This window comes from Gobius niger (assembly GCF_951799975.1).
Source record: "Gobius niger genome assembly, chromosome: 21".
Lineage (NCBI taxonomy): Eukaryota > Metazoa > Chordata > Actinopteri > Gobiiformes > Gobiidae > Gobius > Gobius niger.
In genome coordinates this window covers 17,413,637-17,437,039 of record NC_136872.1, presented here as the reverse complement: position 1 = coordinate 17,437,039, position 23,403 = coordinate 17,413,637, and the positions used below count along the sequence as shown (strand labels likewise).

Here is a 23,403-nt window from a genome sequence, read left to right as displayed (position 1 = left end):
CACCTGGTGGTGGAGGTGTCGTGTCGTAGGCACCCTACTGACTGGAAAATCCATGTAAGCTGCCTACGACACGACACCTCCACCACCAGGTTTCGCTTCTGAGAAGATCACAGGAAGTGATCGAAACTAGTCAAGCAGGTAAACCAAACCTTTCTGTCTTACTATAAGAAACAAAACCATAATACATTTTATCCTATTGCAGTTACAATGATCAACCATACAAGAAGCAGAAATTAAAGAATAGCAGCATTGACAAAGGAAGAGCTTTTAGCTGCATTTCACATCATGCTTATTGTCACAGGTTGATGCAACTTACACAACATTGTTCCAGTTGTAAATGGAATGAACATAAATGCAGCACCACTACATCATCATCTTGTTTTGGTAAAAAGGAAGTAAGGTAATGTGATTTTGATGGAAGCTAAGGCACTCTCAAGTGCTAAACACACATATACATATACATATACATATATATATATATATATATAAAATTATATACCTGAACCAGAGTTGTGACTGAGAGTCAAAGCCACATTACATCATTTAAAACACTGTAGTGAAACGTCTAAAACACAGCTTATCTCAGAAAATATATTAGAAATGATCTTCAAAGGAAAATTAAAGAGTGTTTAGAGGAAAGTTGTAGATTCTGCTCCTTATTCTTTTCCAGTAACAGCCACCGGTCACAGGACACCTCCACCCCGCCTTTAAAGATCACAGAAGATGAAGAGTCAACATTGTTTGACAGATTGAATTGCACTAATTGCACTATTACTATGTGCACGCATGTGTTAAATGTTTACTATATCAAATTTAGTGGCTATGTCTAAGGAATCTTGTTCATAGAAATGTATTATATGTCAGAATGAATTAGACTTAATATATTTTCACTAACCCCATTATGGCAAAAGGATGATGTCATTGAAGCAAAAGGAACAGTGTTAAAAACTCAGGTGTTGGTCAGGTCATTTTACTGTGTTAGAATAGCTCTTAAAATATATATTCTATGGTTCATGGTTGATATTTCTGCAATGAAAGTCTTTAAATCCATGCCTCAATGAAACAAATAGGGGAAGACAATGCAACAAGGTCTGTTTTTTGCTGTACTAAAAGTCAGGTAATCCTTCAAACTTTATTTATGAAACGTTTTCACACAAAATAAATGCAACATGAAGCTCTTTACATAGCAAAACCCAAGCACCACATTATGGTTCTATGTCCTAAAGAAAAAATGGACGACTCTGCACTCTTGAGCTCCCAATAGAGTTATTTTATTACTTGCAGCACAAGATGTGACGTTTCGGGCAGTTTTGCAAGCTGCTCAGGTTTGGATGTGCGCGTCGACCTCAAGCAAGTTTCCTTCAAAGTTATAATCTAACTATAAATCAGTTTGATATTTGTAAAAATGCAAACGCACAGAAATATTTTACTGTTTAAGAACTTGGATGTACAGTGCTGTCCTCTCTTTCATGTTCACTGCACTGACAGTGAAGGCAGTGGAGCTCTACAGCCTTATTAAAAAAGAACTAGAACCAGGTATTCAGCGCCTTATCCATAGAGCAGCCGTTCCCAAAGTCCGGGACATCGACCCACTGATGCCAAGTGAATTCTGCCCACTGTAAGTTTACCATCTGACACTGACACATAATCAGATTCTAACATGTTGACTACTCTTTGATAACTTTCTGTCTCTTCACTTTTCTTTGATAATCAACATATACATTAAAAATAATCATAGCTTTGACCAAAATGTTCTGTCATTTGCAAATGTAACTCGAGAATATTAATTCAAACAGTCAAATCGAGTATGAAATAAGTAAATGAAACACAATCTGGGTGTTACTGAAGTCAAACAGTAATGAGACGCTTGTACACAGATCATAGTTTTGGAGATGGCTGCTCTTAGAGTATATAAGAGCAGAGCTTTGTGCTGGTCAGTACCTCAGACTGAAGGAACCAAGACAAGACTGAAAAGGTTGGTCTCTTCTTCTTTCTATCACTCTACACTGACTTTTCATGAATGAATCTTTTTTTTCCAGGTTTTGTTGCTGGACGTCATCGTCATGAAGCTGCTGGTTTTGTGTCTGCTCTTTGGTGCCGTTTTGGCCCTGACCATAGGTGAGGTTTAGAGTGTTTAGACAATAATGTTCAGATAATTTGTGTATTTTCTATATTCCCACTGACTGTCATTGTTGTCTCCTGCAGCTGATCCATCTGAGGGTAAACCAAACGACAAAGGTGAGTAGCTACAAAAGAGATCATAGGACATTTGCGATGAAGCTTAAGTTTACACATTAATGCTGTGCAATGGAATAATCTTCTCTCATTATGACATTGGAGCTGAAGATCCCCTACCTCCCTAACCCAAGAAAAAAAAATCCAACACGTGACCTTGTGTACTGTGCACATCCCAAATCTTTTGTGATGTCTTTGTGTGTGTCCTTTGACTTTACTTCAACCTGATTGTAGTTTCACATATATTATTTTGAAAAGCACTTTGCGTTATCTTGCATGTGTAATGCGAAGTATAAATAAACTTGCCTTAATTGTAGTAAATCTTAACCCATTACTTCCTCATGACTGATATATTGTTTAAACTTTACAGATGTTCCTGAACCAGAGTCTGTGGATGAGATTGAACCGACTGACGCTGAGTCTGATGAAGGTGAGTGAGAGCCTGTGTTCCACCAAAAAGTGACATTTAACACAGAAGAGCTGTATCACAAAGTAACACAGATCATCACAGAGTCTGATGTAACTTTGAGTTCACAGAACAATTATCGGTGAAGTCATAATCTTTTTGATCCTATATTGCAGACCCAGATAACCCAGAGGACCCAGATGTCCCGACTGAAGGTGAGTGAGAGGCTGTGTTCCACCAAAAAGGGACGTTGAACAGAGAAGTCCTGTATCACAAAGTAACACAGATCATCACAGGGTCCGATGTAATTTGAGTGTAGTTCATAGTTCATAGTTCATAGTTCATAGTTCATAGTTCAGGCCTCAACATTCAATTTTATGAAGTCATAAGTAAAATAAATTTCTACTTGCATATACACACGATCAGATGAATTCTCTCAAATGACTGTAATGATGGAAGTTTAAAGTTGCCTTTGTTGTGCTTTTTAATAAAAAACAAAAATTATCTGTGAAGTCATAATCTTTTTGATCCTATATTGCAGAAACAGAGGACACTGAGCTGAGTGAAGGTGAGTAATTCTCATGTATCTCTGCAGTGGACATTACTAGACCTACAAATAACACAGATACAACATCACCGAACTAGGATTTCATAAAGTCCATCCATCCAAATAACATGAACTTGTATTTGTTTCAGCTGAAAATGAGGACAATGCTGATTGGGGTAAGTGAAGCTTTGAGGTTTGTTGTTTTCATAAAGAAACATCAATGTGACGAATGAACGACTCTTCAGGCAAAAAGTGTGTGAAGCCCTGCAGAGCTGGGAGATGGTGCAAACGAGGTCGCCGTCGTTACGTATATATCCCACGCCGCTATCATTGGTCTCAAGCCCAGGTAACTAAAAACTGACACGTGTCTTAAGATTGCAGTATGTCAAAGTATTCATAATGTTCTCTTTCATCCAGAGATACTGCCTGAGGCTCCGCGCGACTCTTGCATCTGTTCACAACAGGAGAGTGGACAATTTCCTCAAGCATCTTGCCCGGGGAAAACCAGCATGGATCGGACTGTTTGATGCAGCGAATGTTAGTTACTTACAACTTTCTCAAACCAAATTTAACCAAATAAGAATAAAAGAGTGAGTGTGTTGGGTGTTTTTAGGAACGATATTGGCTCTGGGTTAATTCTGGACGCCTGAACTACGGCGGCTGGTGTCGTAAGGAACCAAACAACCTTCGTCGATCTGAGCACTGCGCCCACATCAACTGGACACGTAAGTCACTCTCTGATTTGACAGATACACACTTTGCTTATGTTATTCGGACAATAAAGTATACCTTAACCTCAACATGTCTCATCCTTTACAGGCAAAAAGTGCTGGAACGATGCAAGATGCACTGTTCGCCTTCCTTTCATCTGTATGAAATAGAAGTAGTTCCAAACTCCTGGGCTGCAACATGAGCACAAACCAGTGATTTATGCTCAAAAATCAACGCAAATCTCAAATCAATTGTTTCTTTTTCCTGCTACTATGAAATCAAGGAGTGAATCGACAAGTTGCATGTTTGAAGAGCTGCTCTTAGGGCCTTGTGCCTCAAAAGAGCAGAATGAAGGGTTTGGAAAAGATGCTTTTGACTTTACTGTTCTTTTCTGTCAATTGTGATTAAAACGCTCAAGCATTCAAACTACGAGTCCACCACAACTTTATTTATTAAAATACAAGTTTATTTGTTATTAGCACAGGCTCATGATGGAATGTAACAATGTAACAATTGTAGATAAAAAACTATGTAATAGGAGGTTTTTCAAGCTTTTCAAAAGGTTCTCTCCAGTCTAACACTATAAAACCCATAGATGCATAATGATCATCATTCACAATGCAATGTCATGTGAGTGTGAAAAACAACAAAAATTAAAATGGATCAATAAAAAAACAAAAAAAAATCTACCAGAAAGGCCTACAGTATATGCAGCACTACCATTCATCATCCAGTCATCGACTCATCTCACACCCTATCGCCATGGTAGCCACTCCTCTTCATCAACCAATCATCACCCAGGATCCTAAACCTTCTGCTCTATGGTCCTCCACCCTATCTCGACCTGGCCTCCATCAGCAGTGACCAGACTCCGGGGGACAAAGAACCAATTGTTGTTTATTTGATGTATTATAACGCTCATTTCACATTCAATATTTCATACCACCTGGTATGAAATAGCAAAGGCGGTATCTGGTCATACCGCCTTTGCTCTGCCCAATCCCGTCAGACCTTGGACCTAAGCAGGGAAGGGCCTGGTCGGTACTTGGATGGGAGACCGTTTGGTAACACCAGGAAGCCTAGCGAACGTAGTGAGTGAGTAGTTGGTGATGGTCGGAAGGGCCGATGGCGCAGACTGGTTGCCTCGCTTCTGTCAGTCTACCCCAGGGCAGCTGTGGCTACAATAGTAGCTTACCACCACCAAGTATGGAATGAATGAATAATGCAATGTAAAGCGTCTTTGAGTGTCCAGAAAAGCGCTATATAAAACCGATGCATTATTATTATTAATATTTAGGCTACAAGACTTACTTCCCATAATGCCATTTAAATTACATGTCCAATGTTTCAGACGTCCCAGTTTTAGTATTTTTCCCCTTCTCTCTTTTTGGGCACACACCTTTCTAACACACACCCTAAAATGTGACAACTTACCCTGTACGTCACCAAAGAGCACAGCAGCTTCATGGCAAAGTTCAAAGATAAAACTGGACTATTTACAGCAAAACGTGAGGAAAGCTTGTCAGTCTTGGCTCCGTTTCTCCGATCTGAAGAACTGATCAGGATGAAGCCTCTTATATACTCTAAGTGCAGCCATCTCCAAAGCAATAATGTCCACAAGCGACAGCGTCCCATCACTGTTTGACTTCAGTAACACCCAGATCTGGTTTCATTTGCTTTTATCACGCTTGATTTCAAAGGTTTTGCTAATATTTTATCTAGATATCATTTCCTTGTTCCTTGTTGGCCTAAAGTGTGAACTTAAATAACCCGCCACATTAAAATATTGAAAAGGCAGTATTGTAGATTCCTACTTCATGATTGGAAGGTAAAGTTTAGCAACATGTCATGATCACCTCTTCCCTTAATGCTCGTGTAATAAAAACTGGTGAATCAATACAGTTGGACATTTCTTAGCAAAAAAAAATGACGTTTTGAGATTCATCCAAATACGTTTCCCAAAGCTGCATCAGGGCAGTGATACTTAACGGTGCACATGCGTTCAAAATTGCTGCCAAAATTGTCTTGGACTGTGAGAATATAAACCTGTTTTTGTAGTGCCAAGAGTTTCCACTGTATGTAGCACGTGTTTTCAAAATGAAAGCTACGCCAGATAAAAACCCGACACACAACACATTCAAAATAAGCTTAGCTGGTACGTTTTAGCATTATACATAAGTAGGTCCATAAATTATAAGTGATTAAATCAAATTAATAAAGACAAAAACCAAAGACTAAAATTCACATGCAAAGAAAATTCAAAGCAAAGTTAAAACCAGTTTCCTCCCACCATGGTTCAGCCTGAGATTTCAATATGGCCGACAAAGACCACGCCTTCCCTTTGTTCGTGTGGTGCAGGTAAGTTTGTATAAAAAATAACAAATAAAGCAAAGTTCAATTACCCTGATCAAAAGTTTACTGCACATACCCTGCTGATCTGGGATAAAATGAACACAAGTTGACACAAAAGGGTTCGAATGGCTACTAAAGGTAAGCATCCTCACCTGTGATCTGTGTTTGTAGTGTGTGTATTAAAGGGACTAGGTGCAAGTTGGTCATTTTATACTCACTTCTGCCACCTCAGGTCTTATGCGTAACTGCAGGTTTTTGAGTGACAGTGCAGGATTTAGTTGTGGTGAATAGGTCTTGGCTCATTCTACACCTTAGGACATTGCTGGAACATGTGAGGTGAGGAAAATACATGCTTGTAACATTTTTAAACTCTGTATAGTCCCTTTAAAGGTCAGTGAGTTTTGGGCTGACCATCGCATCTCTCATCCATTGCTGCATTGAAGTTTCTGGTTTCTGGACCTGCAAGAAAAGTAGCTGAACTGTGGAACTGGCAGCTTTTTGCCAAAAAGAATGGCCAGCTTTACCATCCGATGAAACAGAGGCCCATCCACAACTACCACAAAATAATCCATTGTCATTGATGTTAAAGGGAGAAATACACAGGATTAAGAACTGGGGTATGTAAACTTTAGACTTTCTTTTTTCAGTATGATTTAAAAAGAATAAACTAATTTGTTTCACTATAAATGGCTTCACACAACCACTAACTATAAGTGTAAGTTTTCTTGAAAGTTATCTTTCATGTTCTATGACATTTTGCCAGAGTATGTAAACTTTTGAGCACAATTGTAAATACTTTTTCAATACTCAAGCTACAATACCAGCCCTAAAGTTCAAAGCATCTGCACTTTGACAGTTTTATTAGCAACATTTAAGCTTTAAAAATATTTAATGTACCCTTCCTGTGTTCTGTAAAGTTTGATAAAAGGCCTCACTACTTGCTTCATTTCTCCAAAACCCTGCAATCATTCACAACATCAGCAGCCCATCCATGAGAAGACGAACTGAACTGGATTGTCCTGACATGCTCTGCCTCGAAGTCGTCTGCGCTGAAGATACTGCAGACTTCATGTCAAAACATATGATGAATGAATTTTCATAAATTAAAGATGAATCATTTATTAATCTCACGAGTTAACGTTTTAACTTTGACCTTCTTTTAACTCTATCTTTGTCAGAGTCGGTACGTGTCCCTGGGTTACATTTCTATTGACATTCATTTGAGATGCTGACACTAAATTTGACGGAGATATTATCATAAAGCAAACATTTACTGAGTGTTAATTCACGGTAAACTTCAACATTGGTGGCGTTTCTCAGTAGTTTCCTGACATATGAATCAGGATGTACCAGACGATCCTCCTCTCACTGACCCATGCGTAAACGATGTTAGTTTGAACATGAGCCTCTGTGTTTGCACTGACAGCGTCGTCCCTTATTCTGTTTCATTTTATCAACATCACCGTTTTATCGCTTAGCATTTCCTTTATCAGAAACTGCTTACGGAAATGAATTTGACCAAAGTTCATTTGTAGAGACAGAAAACAGAGCAGTGTAGAATTAAGTTATTCACAAAGGTAAGCAGTCGAGAAGCTTCTAGATTTGGGTAAAGCCGAACTGGAGACACTGCACTCGGTTGAAGTGGGGGTTAAGTGGTTAAAGGGATATTTCAGGATTTTTGACATAGGGCCTCATTTCCTAGTTATCCAGAGTGTTGCTGGTACCTGGAGATATTTTTTTTGTAATTCATGCAGTACTTATGTTTGAAGAGTTAGAATAATTTTTGGAATAAAACTGACCTTGCATCACATGAATGATCGCATTTTGAGGGACTATTTTCTAGCAGATCACTCCGCCGCTGCTGAGCTTATAGAAACACGAAGCAGATGCAGCTCAAGTATAAGGTATTTTAAATGCAAAATGGTTAAAATTATTCTATCGACACAGACATTTATATGGTTAGTCTGGTGTTATAAGTGATTTGCCTCAGGTGCACTGTGGAGCGGGTCAGACTGTTTTTAATGCAGGCTAGATGACATCGTAGAAATGCACTAGCCTTGCATTAGCCTAGCGCCATGAAACTCTTCAAACATAAGAACTGCATAAATTACAAAAAAAATATCTCCAGGTACCAGCAACTCTCTGGATAACTAGGAAATGAGGCCCTATGTCAAAAATTCTGAAACATCCCTTTAAGTGCTCAGTACCCCTGGTTGGGAAACACGGGTCCAACCCACAAAGCCATCACACTAATGAACTCTCACCCTTCCATCCTTCTAATTCCACCTGCACTGACAAACTGTGGTCCAGTCCAGCCCCTCAAAGACACTGAACTCTAAATAAAACCATTTACATTTCTCTGTGAATTGACTATAAATTATCTTTATCTCTAAAATGTGCTATATTGAGATGATTCCACCTTAAAAAGTGACCTCTAAGTCTGATTCATCGACCAATGTAAAAATGTAAAGCCTGGAGAAACAAGCCCCTGAGCTACAGGTTTCTGGTTTACAAAACTTTCGATGGTGAGAGAATGACAAAAGTATTACATGAAAATAAGTCATTTCACCTACTTAGTAAAAAAGTAATTCTTAAATCTGTATTATGAAATTGTAAAACTAAAACAGAGACTTTGATAAAAATCATACCAAATAAGAGATCAAACTAGAGCGCAAACGCAGAGGCTCATTTTCAAAGATGTTCATGTTGGGAAACCAAAAATAATGGCTGGTGCAGAATGGGTTATGGAAATTTTAACAAACTTTACCGCATCACAAGGAACAAGGAAATGATCACCAGAAAATATTGGGGAAAACTCTGTAGGAAAATAATCTGGGTGTTACTGAAGTCAAACAGTAATGAGAGGCTTGTACACAGACCATAGTTTTGGAGATGGCTGCTCTTTAGAGTATATAAGAGGAGAGCTTTGTGCTGGTCAGTACCTCAGACTGGAGGACTGAAAAGGTTTGTCTCTTCTTCTTACTATCACTCTGCCACTGACATTTCATGAATAATACATTTGTTTTTCAGGTTTTGTCTCTGAACATCGTCGTCATGAAGCTGCTGGTTTTGTGTCTGCTCTTTGGTGCCGTACTGGCCCTGACCAGAGGTGAGGTTTAGAGTATTTAGACCAAAATGTTGGGATAATCTGTGTAAATTCAATATTTCCATTACCTGCTATTGTTGTCTCCTACAGCTGAACCAACTGACGTTAAACCAAACAACGAAGGTGAGAACAAAAACATTGGAAAATTGCAAATATATGGAGCTTAAAACACATACAATTTGTTTCAAGATGTATAATTAAATAAATATCTCTTTTGACATCTTTAAGACATGTTCTGTGTTTGTGTGCAGTTGATGATTTCAAATGTAGTTTTACTCTGCTCTTTGGACGGAGGAGGATACTGCTTAATGATGAAAGAGAGGGAAATCTTTATTTCTTTACTGCATCGTTACTGATGTATTGCTTTGATTTTATAGATATCGCTGAACCAGAGTCTGTGGAGGAGACTGAACCGAGTGAAGGTGAGTGGATGGGACTTCATGTCTATGTACCAAAGAACCGCATTTTACAGAAAAGGCCTGATTAACAAAGCAACGCAGATCATCACAGGGTCAGATCCCGACTGAGATGATGAGATGCAAGTTTAATGCGCAGGCCTGAAAAAGAATCTAGAGAAACAATTGACACTGTAGTGTACTGTAGTCTATTTGTGTACTTTTAATTAAAAGCATAACATTATTTAAATGATGCTATTGCAGAACCAGACTCTGTGGATGAGACTGAGCTGAGTGAAGGTGAGTAATTCCCATAAGGACCCGACTCTGCTGTGGATATATAAAAATATTACATAAAAAAGATACAGCTACAACATGGAATAAACATGAAGTCCATCCATCCGAATAACATGAACTAGTTTAAAGTTGCCTTTGTTGTGCTTTTTATTAAAAAACAAAAATTATCTGTGAAGTCATAATCTTTTTTATCCTATATTGCAGAAACAGAGGACACTGAGCTGAGTGAAGGTGAGTAATTCTCATGTATCTCTGCAGTGGACATTACTAGACCTACAAATAACACAGATACAACATCACCGAACTAGGATTTCATAAAGTCCATCCATCCAAATAACATGAACTTGTATTTGTTTCAGCTGAAGATGAGGACAGTACTGGAAAGGGTAAGTGAAGCTTTGAGGTTTGTTGTTTTCATAAAGAAACATCAATGTGACGAATGAACGACTCTTCAGCCAAAAGGTGTGTGAGGACCTGCAGATCTCGGACATGGTGCAAATATAGAGGACGGCGTTACATATATTTCCCATACAGCTATCATTGGTCTCAAGCCCAGGTAACTAAAAACTGACAAATGTCTCGGGATTTCAGTTTGTAAATGTATTCATAATGGTCTCTCTTTCATCCAGAGATTCTGCCTGAGGCTCGGTGCGACTCTTGCATCTGTTCCCAACAGAGGAGTGGACAATTTCCTCAAGTCTCTTGGCCAGAGAAAACCAGCATGGATCGGACTGTTTGATGGAGCAAATGTTAGTTACTTACAACTAGGGCTAAACGATTTAGCCCAAAATCAATATTGCGATTTTTTTTAATCAATATTGCGATTTTTTTCAATCAATATTGCGATTTCGATTTTTATTGCGATTTTCCGCTAATAACTTTTTGTTGCAATACAATTCAATATTTACAACTGACTTAATAAAGTATTACTTACTCTTAAGTCATTTATAATCATATGGAATATCATTCAAAATAGTCCACATAGCCATTTACATAATTTACAATAAGCTTATACTGATTTTTTTGGTAAATAACCTAAATAATTTCATGCTATTTGCTCTTGTGTATTATTAGTCAGTGGTTGTGAGATAAGTTCTTATCTTTATCCAAAACATTCCCAAACAAAAGCCTCCAAAAGTGAGCCGCAAAGGACTCTTTAGTTTCTGTGATCAGTGCATCAGAGGGACTAGCGCTGCAGCTAACGCAATGCTAATGGAGGAAAAAGCAATAGTCCTTCGCGGTGGCTGCATTATAAATGCTGATATTTTCACAGTACATCCACGATCTACCGCGCACCTTAAGTAGACGGAGAAGTAAACAAAAGCATGAGGTGGAGCATGGAGCGCATGGGCCGATATCGCGTCTCTCTGCGATATCGAAACCGCGTTGTGTAATATTGCGATAAAACTGCAAATGCGCTTTATTGTTCAGCCCTACTTACAACTTTCTCTAAGATAAGAATAAACTGTGTGGGTTTTTCAGGAAGGATTTTGGCTCTGGGTTAATTCTCGACGCCTGACCTACACCAACTGGTGCCGTAACGAACCAAACAACGTGGCTAGATCCGAGCACTGCGTCCAAACCAATTGGACCGGTAACTTAAGTCACTTTCTGATTTGACAGATATGCACTATGTTTATGTTACTGTGGTTAACACATGCCTCATCATTTACAGGCAAGAAGTGCTGGAATGATCACAGATGCCATTTTCGATATCATTTCATCTGTGAAAAAAAGTAGCTCCAAACTCCTGGGCTACAACATGAGCATAAACCAGTGATTTATGCTCAAATATCAACGCAAATCTCAAATCAACTGTTTCTTTTTTCTGCTACTATGTAATCAAGGAGTGAGACGACAAGTTACGTGTTAAAAGAGGGCTGCTCTTAAGGCCGTGTGCCTCAAAAGAGCAGAATGAAGGGTTTGGAAAAGATGCTTTTAACTTCACTGTTCTTTTCTGTCACACATGATTAAAGGCTCAAGCATTCAAACTACATGTCTGAATTTATTTGTCGTGGGTTCATGATAGATCTCAACAATGTTAAAACTGTAGATAAAACAGCAGTTTACAACATGTTTTTTGGGAGGCGGGAAAATAATGCTATTTTTTCTGTTTGACCAAAAAGTGCTACAGATCCAGAAAAACATTTGAAAAATATTCAAAAGCCTTTAGATCAGTGGTATCCGAAGTGTGGCCCAGGGGCCAAATGCAACCGATTTTTCATGGCCCTCAGGCTTCTTGTTTTATTGGCACACATTGTCAGAGATGGTACTTTTTACTGTTATTTTAATGATTCCACACAATGGAAACCTCAAAAAGTAATTGAGAGACAGTGCCTAATAAAGGTGTTGGGGAACGGTTTAAACCTCTCTTAAATACACCCTGTTGAATGTTTTAATACACTGACCACCGATCTGTGGCCCTTGGTGCTATAAACGTGTGGCCCTTTAGATGAAGAATAACACCATCATTCATGAGAAAAAGAGAAAACAAAATGCTTAGTTATGACAGAGAGAAGCCTCAGTACATCTCTTAACTGTCGTAGAAATGTCTATAAATGATTTATGGAATAAATTATTTTATGTACAGTAATGTGAAATCATCTAGGAAAAACAGTATTGAAAATTAAAGAATTGCAGGTAAAAGGGCACAAAAAGTCAAAACACCATCTGAAACCCTAAATTGGTCACAAAAGGATTCATAAACGTATGGCCCTGAAAGTAAAATAACACAATTTAACCAGAGAAACAGACATAATCAGGTGCTCCCTGAAAAGCAAAGAAATACTGGGGAAGTTGTCCAATATGGTAAAGCACACGGCTGCCATTGCCTGTAAATACCGGGGGAATAATAGTCCGGTCAGATGAGACCAAAATTGAATCTATTTTGAAAAGTTCATCACCAAAACAACACAGAGTAAAGTTGTTTGGAAATACGATGTTATGCCGAGAAAATTATTGAAAATTCTTCAATTTGCTTCAGAGAATGAACATCATTCAAGTATTGAACATTTAAATTAAATTGCAACGTTAACTTAAGTCATCAGATTTTAAAGATGAGCTGAATACAACAAGGGCCCTCATGAGGAAGAGAAACTGAATGATAAAACTATAACTAGTCGTAGCAATACTTTTTCAATACTCCAGCTCCAAGAGACCTAAGCCCTAAAGTTCAAAACATCTGCACTTTGACAGCAACATTTATAATACGGCTTTAAATATTTAATGTACACTTCCTGTGTTCTGTAAAGTTTGATAAAAGGCCTCACTACTCGCTTCATTTCTCAGAAGCCCATCCATGAGAAGACAAACTGAACTGGATTGTCCTGACATGCTCTGCCTCGAAGTCGTCTGCGCTGAAGATACTGCAGACTTCATGTCAAAACATATGATGAATGAATTTTCATAAATTAAAGATGAATCATTTATTAATGAGTTAACGTTTTAACTTTGACCTTCTTTTAACTCTATCTTTGTCAGAGTCGGTACGGGTCCCTGGGTTACATTTCTATTGACAATCATTTGAGATGCTGACACTAAATTTGACGGAGATATTATCATAAAGCAAACATTTACTGAGTGTTAATTCACGGTAAACTTCAACATTGGTGGCGTTTCTCAGTAGTTTCCTGACATATGAATCAGGATGTACCAGACGATCCTCCTCTCACTGACCCATGCGTAAACGATGTTAGTTTGAACATGAGCCTCTGTGTTTGCACTGACAGCGTCGTCCCTTATTCTGTTTCATTTTATCAACATCACCGTTTTATCGCTTAGCATTTCCTTTATCAGAAACTGCTTACGGGAATAAATTTGACCAAAGTTCATTTGTAGAGACAGAAAACAGAGCAGTGTAGAATTAAGTTATTCACAAAGGTAAGCAGTCGAGAAGCTTCTAGATTTGAGTAAAGCCGAACTGGAGACACTGCACTCGGTTGAAGTGGGGGTTAAGTGGTTAAAGGGATATTTCAGGATTTTTGACATAGGGCCTCATTTCCTAGTTATCCAGTGTTGCTGGTACCTGGATTTTTTTGTTGTAATTCATGCAGTTCTTATGTTTGAAGAGTTTCGTGGCGCTAGGCTAATGCAAGGCTAGCACATTTCTACGGTATCAGCTAGCCTGCATTAAAAACAGTCTGACCCGCTCCACAGTGCACCTGAGGCAAATCACTTATAACACCAGACTAACCATATAAATGTCAGTGTCGATAGAATAATTTTTGGAATAAAACTGACCTTGCATCACATGAATGATCGCATTTTGAGGGACTATTTTCTAGCAGATCACTCCGCCACTGCGTAGCTTATACAAACACGAAGCTGATGCTGCTCAAGTATAAGGTATTTTAAATGCAAAATGGTTAAAATTATTCTTTCGACACAGACATTTATATGGTTAGTCTGGCGTTATAAGTGATTTGCCTCAGGTGCCCTGTGGAGTCCTATGTCAAAAATTCTGTAATATCCCTTTAAGTGCTCAGTACCCCTGGTTGGGAAACACTGGTCCAACCCACAAAGCCATCACACTAATGAACTCTCACCCTTCCATCCTTCTAATTCCACCTGCACTGACAAACTGTGGTCCAGTCCAGCCCCTCAAAGACACTGAACTCTAAATAAAACCATTTACATTTCTTTGTGAATTGACTATAAATTATCTTTATCTCTAAAATGTGCTATATTGAGATGATTCCACCTTAAAAAGTGACCTCTAAGTCTGATTCATCGACCAATGTAAAAATGTAAAGCCTGGAGAAACAAGCTCCTGAGCTACAGGTTTCTGGTTTACAAAACTTTCTATGGTGAGGGAATGACAAAAGTATTACATGAAAATAAGTCATTTCACCTACTTAGTAAAAAAGTAATTCTTAAATCTGTATTATGAAATTGTAAAAGTAAAACAGAGACTTTGATAAAAATACTAAATAAGAGATCACACTAGAGCGCAAACGCAGAGGCTCATTTTCAAAGATGTTCATGTTGGGAAACCACAATAATGGCTGATCACCAGAAAATATTGGCGAAAACTAATCTGGGTGTTACTGAAGTCAAACAGTAATGAGACGCTTGTACACAGATCATAGTTTTGGAGATGGCTATCTCTACTAGTATATAAGAGCAGAGCTTTGTGCTGGTCAGTACCTCAGACTGGAGGAACCAAGACAAGACTGAAAGAGGTTGGTCTCTTCTTTTGAACTTTTTACAATCGATCTCTCATATTTAAATATTCCAAGGTTTTCGTCGTTGGACATCGTCGTCATGAAGCTGCTGGTTTTGTGTCTGCTCTTTGGTGCCGTACTGGCCCTGACCAGAGGTGAGGTTTAGAGTATTTAGACAATAATGTTCCAACATTCTGTGTTAATTCTATAATGTTAAATCTCCTGCAGCTGACCCACCTGATGAGAAACCAAAGAACGAAGGTGAGTTCCTACAACAACTCATGGGACATTTGCAAATATATGGTGAAGTAATGCAATGATGAACCATATTGAATTTACATAAATGCGTCTTATTATTTATGACACTGTAGTTGAAGAACTGGAAATACCTGAAAGCGGTAAGCTTAAATCCACAATCTTGATTTGAAAAAGAATAAATGACTTAATTTGGCAAATATTTATAAATTACAACCTGATTACTGACATATTATTGAAACATTACAGATACTGCTGAACCAGAGTTTGTGGATGAAGCTGAACCGACTGAAGGTGAGTAAGAGCCTGTGTTTCTGTTAAAGACTGAACTAGCTGAAGATCGATAGACAGTAATCACATCACATATACTGTATGTCAAAACAAAAAGGGAAAATAATGCTAATGCTATTGCAGAACAAGAGTCTGTGGATAAGACTGAGCTGAGTGAAGGTGAGTGAGAGCTTGTGTTTCTGTTAAAGACTGACATTTAACAGAAAATACTTGAATCACAAAGTAACGCAGATCGTCATGGGGTCAGATTTAATTTGAGTGCACTAGAAAGTTTATAGTCCAGGCCTCTGCATTACATTTTTTATTATGTTAAAAATAAAATAAATTTCTATTTGTATCTAACACCTTAGCTGAAGATTGATAGACAGTAATCACATCAAATATACTGTATATCAAAACAAAAAGGGAAAATATAAAGTAAAAATCTTTTGTTAATGATGCTATTGCAGAACCAGAGTCTGTGGATGAGACTGAGCTGAGTGAAGGTAAGTAATTCTCAGGGGCCTGACTCCGCTGAGGACATTCGAAAAATATGACATAAAAAAAGATAAAGCCACAACATAGAACAAACATAAAGTCCATCCACAACAATCCAAATAACATGAACTTGTATCTATTTGCTTCAGCTGAAGATGAGGACAGTGGTGAAAGGGGTGAGTGAAGCTTTGAGGTCTGTTTTTGTCATAAAGAAACATTCATGTGACGAATTAACGACTCTTCAGCCAAAAGGTGTGTGAGGACCTGCAGACCTCGGACATGGTGCAGACGAGGACGCCGTCGTTACGTATATTTCCCATACAGCTTTTTTTGGTCTCAAGCCCAGGTAACTAAAACCTGACACGTGTCGAAAGATTGCAGGATGTGAAAGTATTCATAATGTTCTGTCTTTCATCAGATATACTGCCAGAGGTTCGGTGCGACTCTTGCATCTGTTCACAACAGAGGAGTGAACAATTTCCTCAAGCGTCTTGCCCGGGGAAGGCAAGCCTGGATCGGAATGACTGATGCAGCGAATGTTAGTTACTTTAATAATTCTCATATAGTCAAAGTCAATGATATAGGACTAAAATCTGTTTTGTTTTAGGAAAGGCATTGGCTCTGGATCAACGGTGAGCGCACACGATACGCTAATTTTTGCCGTGGTCAACCGGACAACTTCAAGGGAGTTCAGGATTGCGCCGTCATCAATTGGTCAAGTAAGTCACTCTCTGATTTGACAGATAAACACTACGCTTGTTTTATCGTGGTTAATATACATTTCATCATTTACAGAGCATAAGTGCTGGGACGATCAGAGTTGCAATACTCGCCGCCCTTTCATCTGTGAAAAAAAGTACCGGTAGTTCCAAACTCCTGGGCTGCAACATGAGCATAAACCAGTGATTTATGCTCAAATATCAACGCAAATCTCAAATCAACTGTTTCTTTTTTCTGCTACTATGAAATCAAGGAGTGAATCGACAAGTTGCGTGTTAGAAGAGGGCTGTTCTTAGGGCCTTGTGCCTCAAAAGAGCAGAATGAAGGGTTTGGAAAAGATGCTTTTGACTTTACTGTTCTTTTCTGTCAAACATGATTAAACGCTCAAGCATTCAAACAATGACTGTGTTTATTTGTTCAATTAGTTTGGGGTTTTGTCTGCCCCCAGGATAAAATAAATGATATATTTACACGGTGAAAACTTCCTCAGTACTGCTTTAACAAAGTAAATAGTTTCATAGTTATACTGAGACAATTTATTCTTAGAAAAGGCAAAGTTTGTAGGTGTGGGTCTTTGGGATAAATCTGCATTGGTGTATGAATGAGAGTGTGAATGGGTGACTGGTTCCTTGCTTATTTACCATTTACCATTTACCAAAACCCTCCATCACACTCAAACACAACCGCACCTCCCCCAATTCCCGCCTCCTATCTACACATATATAACAGGGCAGTTATGATATATAATAGACGTCGATGGGAGAAAAGCCTCCACAGAGAACGATACACAGGTCGCAACAACCAAAAGGAAAAGATTAAAATCAAAGTTGTTATTATTAATTTAGTGCATGCCCAAGACTGTAATCAAAGGTAAACCCCATTTTAGCTCACACTCTTTTTTGCATGGAGCTGGCCAAGTATTTTGTGTGTTTTTGTACAAAAAGGGTCAGTAATCTGTCCAATAAGAAAAAGGACAGTACACATTTTTTTTTTTTTACTTATTTCAATCGTTTGAGAAACTTTGCTTGAGTAATTCTTAGGGCCACTACTTTTTACTTTTGTGAGTAAATATTTTGGCAACCAGCTCTGTCATCACATTGGGCTAAGTGAAAAAAACACAGTCTTACCTTTAGAAGAGCCATTATGACTGAGGCAACAGCTTTGTTTGCTTTTTTTTCATCAGCTGAGGCTTCGCTTTTTGTCAGAGCTTCTGTGGCGAGTTTCAGACGGTCCCCATGGGCAGGTAGAGAAACAGAGGAGACAAGACCCTGGATACTGCAGGTTTATTGGCTGGACAGGCCCTTTAGAACAGTGGCAAGAGGCACAAATTAGTGACAGCAACAAGACAGCTAGTCAGCCACCAGCAGACTCATCTCAATCCACTAAACAAATATACGATTAAACATATAGTTGCCAAATGTACAAAATGTAATTTGTAATTTTGTAAAATGTTTTTGCTGACTAAAATTTGACTAAAACTTCATTAAAAATTGTTTATGAGACTAAAACTGACAAAAATGTCCAGATACTTCCATCGACTAAAATAATGAATAAATAAAAATGAAAATCATCCAAACTTCCACTGACAGTTTGAAAGGCCTCACATCATTTACATCCACTGCCAAAGGGACAGGTCTGTGCTTTGACCATGAACAGACTTTGACTAAACAAGATTGTATTAAATATTAGAAATGTAAAGTTCACTGATATCATTTTAGATTTTAGAAGATTATGAGTAAAACTTAATTAAAACATGTTGTCAAAATTAAACTCCACCTGAACCGAGCACATTTTCTCCAGTTTGGCTCTACCCAAATCTAAAAGCTTCTTGAAGAAAGCGTCAAAACAGCGACAAGAACGAGGATGAAAATGCAACAAAACAGTGACAAAAATACGACAAAAAAGCCGAACAAAAGTGACACATAATTCATCCAAGCTGCAACAAAAGAGCGACAAAAGCGTACCAGAAAAGCAACAATAACAATAATGCGTCAAAAAAGACACAAAATAACCAACAAGACAACAAACAAGCGACATAAAAAAGGACAAAAGAGACGCTTCAGAAATGTGACAAAACTGCACCAACAGCGGCGAGACAAAAAGTTGCAATCAGTTTTCATTCAAATGAGGCATTTATACATTGTAACTCTCCAGTCGAGAATCTTTTGGATTTGGGTAAAGTCGAACTGAAGAAAATGAGCTCGGTTCAGGTGGGGGTAAGAGGCTAGCACTAACGGGTTGGACAATATTTAGAAAATATACTACAGCATAAAATGATTAAAGCAGTGCTAACTAACTTTTATTAAATCCTTTTCGTAGTCCTTCTGGGGGTAATACAAGTGTTGATGGGATGATTGGATGGGTCTTTCATCCTCTGGTCTCTGACCAGTAAACCACACTTGCAGCTTTCCCTGCTCCGACCCGGAGGCCCCAATACACACTAATGGAATCACGAAGAAGAAGCTAACGGGCTAACTGCGGGCTAGCACCACTTTAACAGTATTTACAGCCACGTTTGAGTTCAAAATATATATTGTGTAACTGGATGTACAATATCCCTCTCTCCCATTGTCTTTTTTGCCAGCGTAGTATATACTCTCACGGACAATGAGTAAAAACTGCAGCGTGCTACGACACCTGCAGTGGCGCTTATGGCCTCTAGGGGCATGAGTTACACAATATTTTATGCAAAACGTTCAAAATATCCTTGGACAACCTTACCTTGATAATCATGTCACACCCTGGTCCTTTTTGGCCATCTGAAAAACACCATCCTAGTTGTAGGCTATTTAATCAATCTCCAATCATTGTGCGATCGATAGGCGTCACAAGACTTTCCATCAATATGGCAACCTCCAGCGGCATAAGTGCGTCGTTTGCATGCTAGCTCATGACCAATTTAACCGTGTCCCATTTAAGGTTCATCATATCTTTCGTCTTTCAAGAAATAAATTATTAATTGCTAGCAAAAATCAACTCAAGGAAAACAATTTACGGAAAAGGGAGCCACGATAAAGACCGCTGTCACCGTGACAACCGCGCACGTGGAGAACGGGGGTGTGTCACACCGATTACAGCCCCTGCGCAACAGGTGCCCAAACGGAACTGTATGGATGTATTATAACACAGTGACAAAATAATAATAATCATTATCACAATCATAATCAGACATATTTTTTAAGAATTAAGAGAAAATAATAATTTTGCCTAGATGAGAAGATGAGAAATCGTTAGCGCCGCTGCTTATGGGTGGGGTAAGTAGCTGCTTTTTTTTTATTGTCTATTCATTTAAGCGACTCAGGGGGAAAAATGGAAAGTTTGAGAGCGAGAGTGGGACTGTGGCGCTCTTGTTCGGGCCGTGGAGAGGGAGGGGAACAGAGTGAGAGAGGAGGGGCCCGGGCAGGGAGAGGGCTGGCTGGGTGGGGAGCTTTGCATGCAGGACCGTGACTATTCAGATGGGGTCAAAGCTTGTGCACGTTCCCAAGCTGCACGGGGGGAGACGGATCGAGGACGCAAAACCCCGAAAGAGGCGAGATTACCCGGGCAAAGACACCGACAGAGAGGACTTGTGCGTTTGGACATATTTTGGGGTTTTAGGCGGAAAATGAAGCGAGGAGGAGGAAATCAGCGCTCAAGCAGCAGTGACGACTATGTAGGAATCCCCTAAGTCATCATGGTGAGGCATTTATTTATTATGTGCAATATCTGTGTTTATATTTGCTATCCACATGCATTGCAGCTTTCACCAAAGATAGGGCTCGACTTTTCTGCTCACTTGTTGCTGTGCTGGTCTTTTCCATTTGTTGCCACTTTATTTGCCTCAATTGATTAGGTGTGCAATGTTGTGTGTGTGCTTTTTCTTATTACACAACCAGATTAAATCCAACGAAAGTGGCGAATGTGAGAGTATTACAAGACAAAATAGTTTTGTTAAGCCCTGGTTGTGAGAAATGCCTGGCCAATTTTGCAGTTTTGACTCTAATACTGCAAAATTCACAGTCCTATAGCCAAAGTTAACACAAACTCGGCTGCCATTCAGAAGATTGACTTTATTGCCTTAGAAAAAATACCCCTCAATGAGTAGTTCCTTGTCGGAGAAGTCCTGTTCACATAATTTATAATACGAGTTTTCATAGAGTTGTTACTACCTGTATTGATGTGGCAGACCCCCCACTTTAACCGAGCGAGACGGCTTTACCCAAATCTAGAAGCTTCTCGACTGGAGAGCACCAGAGTAATGCCTCATTTGAAAGCTAAGTCCTACAAAAGTGATCATAACTTGTTTGTTGCTTTTTTGTGTGTGTTTGGCCACATTTTTGTTGCTTTTCCAGCATTTTTTTGTCACTTTTGTCACTTTTTTTGCATTTTCGTCACGTTTTTATGTCACTCTTTTGTGACTTTTTGTTGCATTTTCGTCACGTTTTTATGTCACTCTTTTGTGACTTTTTGTTGCATTTTCGTCACGTTTTTATGTCACTCTTTTGTCACTTTTTGTTGCATTTTCGTCACTTTTTTATGTCACTCTTTTGTCTCTTTTTTGTCAATTTTTGTCGCGTTTTTTATCACGTTTTTATGTCACATTTTTGTCATGTTTTTGTTGTTTATTTTGTGAGTTTTCGCCACATTTTTGTCACTTTTTTGTCGAGTTTATGTCGCTGTACATGCCTTCATCTTATTTCGATGCCTTCTTTTTTTCAGCCTTTAGATTTGGATAAAGCCAAACGGGGGTTAAAAGGCCACTCATTTCATTACTTACAACCGCAACACAGATAGTGAATGTCTCGTCAGCACTGCCATCTCTTCTCTTGACGTGCAAAGTTCTCACATCCCAATAGCAAACATTCTCAAAGGCGTGATTTAAGCACCGCCGTGACGCGAGCGAGTTCTGCGGCTGCTTTGGAAAGACAACCGGGGGCCTTCACGGAGAGGGGATCTACCCATGTGTGTTTGCCTCTCTCCGGGGACTGTGTTTACCTCCTCCACCCACTCGCGGCGGGAACAGTGACATACAGAGGCAGTGAGGCAAGCGCTGAAGTTGTCACACGCTTTGATTTAGCACCACTGTTTAAAGCCGTATTAACAGAAGCAAGATTTTAATCAAATTCCCACTTGTGTGTGCCGCAGGGTGGAGCAGTCTGGCAGAAGGGAGAGTGTAGGAAAAAGAGTGGAATAGAGGGGGAGTGTCGAGTTACTTTTTATTTTATTTTAGGAGACTTGGATGCAGTGATGGTGGTTTGGTGATGCCGCGTTTTCCATCTTAGACCAGGGAGAAAAGGGGGGGAAAAGAAGGCAAGTGCGTATCGTATCATGGTGAGAAAAACACAAGTTCAGACCTAACCTACAACATACTCGCTTGCACAGTAGACTCAAGAACCTTTATCTTAGCCCAATAGCTAAATATGTGGTGGAACCTTTATCTAAGCACAATAGCTAAATATGTGGTGAAGGGTCTCAGGGTGCCGAGTGCACTGCTGTCTGTCGCTCACTGCACCTGTCAGGTTAAGATAAGATAAGATAAGATAAACCTTTATTGATCTCACAAAGGAGAAATTCACTTGTTACAGTCGGCGTTACTTCACAGTCTTATTGTACAGTCTGACAGCAGTGGGGATGAAGGCTTTGCGGTAGTGCTCCGTCCTGCACTGAGGGTGTCTCAGTCTGCCACTGAGAGAGCTGCTCAGCTCTTCTACAGTCCTGTGCAGTGGGTGGGAAGTGTTGTCCATGATGGAGGTGAGCTTGGCTAACACCCTCCTGTCACTCACCTCCTCCACAGAGTCTAGGGGGCAGCCCAGGACGGAGCTGGCCCTCCTGACCAGCTTGTTCAGTCTGTTCTTGTCCCGCTCTGCGCTGCCCGGGGCCCAGCACACGGCAGCGTAGTGGAGAGCAGAGGCGACCACAGAGTCATAAAAAGTCCTGAGCAGAGGCCTGCTCACTCCGAAGGACCTCAGTCTCCTCAGAAGGTGGAGGCGACTTTGGCCCTTCTTGTACAGGGAGTTGGTGTTGTGGGACCAGTCCAGTTTATTGTTGAGGTGAACACACAGGTACTTGAAACTGTCCACCTCCTCAATGTCCTCCCCCTGGATGTTCAGCGGTGTGTGCGGTAGTGGCTTCCTCGTGAAGTCGATCACCATCTCCTTCGTCTTACTGATGTTCAAGCACAGGTGGTTGGTTACCCCAGGAGCACTGAATGATGGTCGAATGCAATAACTGGCTCACCTCTCCTCAGACCTGACGTGGAGCGGGACGTCTCCAGCTCGTCTCCATGGAGATGGCGACACTGTGAACTGGTGGGTCAAGGACAATGGCCGCTGGCTGCTCTGCTTTTTGACAACGACACTAGGGGTCGCCATTGCTGTAGTACCTCCATATGGCCGCTAGTCCCCCTTTGGAAAGCATTGGACTTTAGACACGTTAAACTAACTATCTAGAGCTAGATATTCCTCCTGATG

General features: G+C 39.6%; 2 protein-coding genes across 2 annotated transcripts in view; both read left to right on the top strand.

Moving 5' to 3' along the window:
- The first annotated feature begins 1,941 nt into the window (after window positions 1–1,941).
- Window positions 1,942–4,325, top strand: LOC306981109 (galactose-specific lectin nattectin-like). Its single transcript, XM_079580662.1, has 11 exons — window positions 1,942–1,975; window positions 2,040–2,118; window positions 2,206–2,238; window positions 2,606–2,665; window positions 2,818–2,856; window positions 3,183–3,209; window positions 3,338–3,364; window positions 3,434–3,534; window positions 3,606–3,725; window positions 3,802–3,913; window positions 4,008–4,325. The coding sequence occupies exons 2-11, from the start codon at window positions 2,064–2,066 to the stop codon at window positions 4,067–4,069; spliced, it is 636 nt and encodes a 211-aa protein (XP_079436788.1). The 5' UTR covers window positions 1,942–1,975; window positions 2,040–2,063; the 3' UTR covers window positions 4,070–4,325.
- A 16,193-nt stretch (window positions 4,326–20,518) lies between these two features.
- arhgef40 (Rho guanine nucleotide exchange factor (GEF) 40) overlaps window positions 20,519–23,403 on the top strand; it is a 65,997-nt gene continuing 63,112 nt past the window's right edge. The window contains exon 1 of the mRNA XM_079579859.1: window positions 20,519–20,630. Coding sequence (XP_079435985.1) covers window positions 20,628–20,630 — 3 coding nt within the window. The 5' untranslated portion in view covers window positions 20,519–20,627. The remainder of the gene's footprint in view (window positions 20,631–23,403) is intronic.

Bases quoted from the DNA above. Each gene is read 5' to 3' on its own strand.
- LOC306981109 (XM_079580662.1), top strand. From the start codon at position 2,064: ATGAAGCTGCTGGTTTTGTGTCTGCTCTTTGGTGCCGTTTTGGCCCTG. The intron at 2,857-3,182 runs GTGAGTGAGAGG...CCTATATTGCAG, and splicing joins CCCAGATGTCCCGACTGAAG to AAACAGAGGACACTGAGCTG. The intron at 3,365-3,433 runs GTAAGTGAAGCT...ACGACTCTTCAG, and splicing joins TGAGGACAATGCTGATTGGG to GCAAAAAGTGTGTGAAGCCC.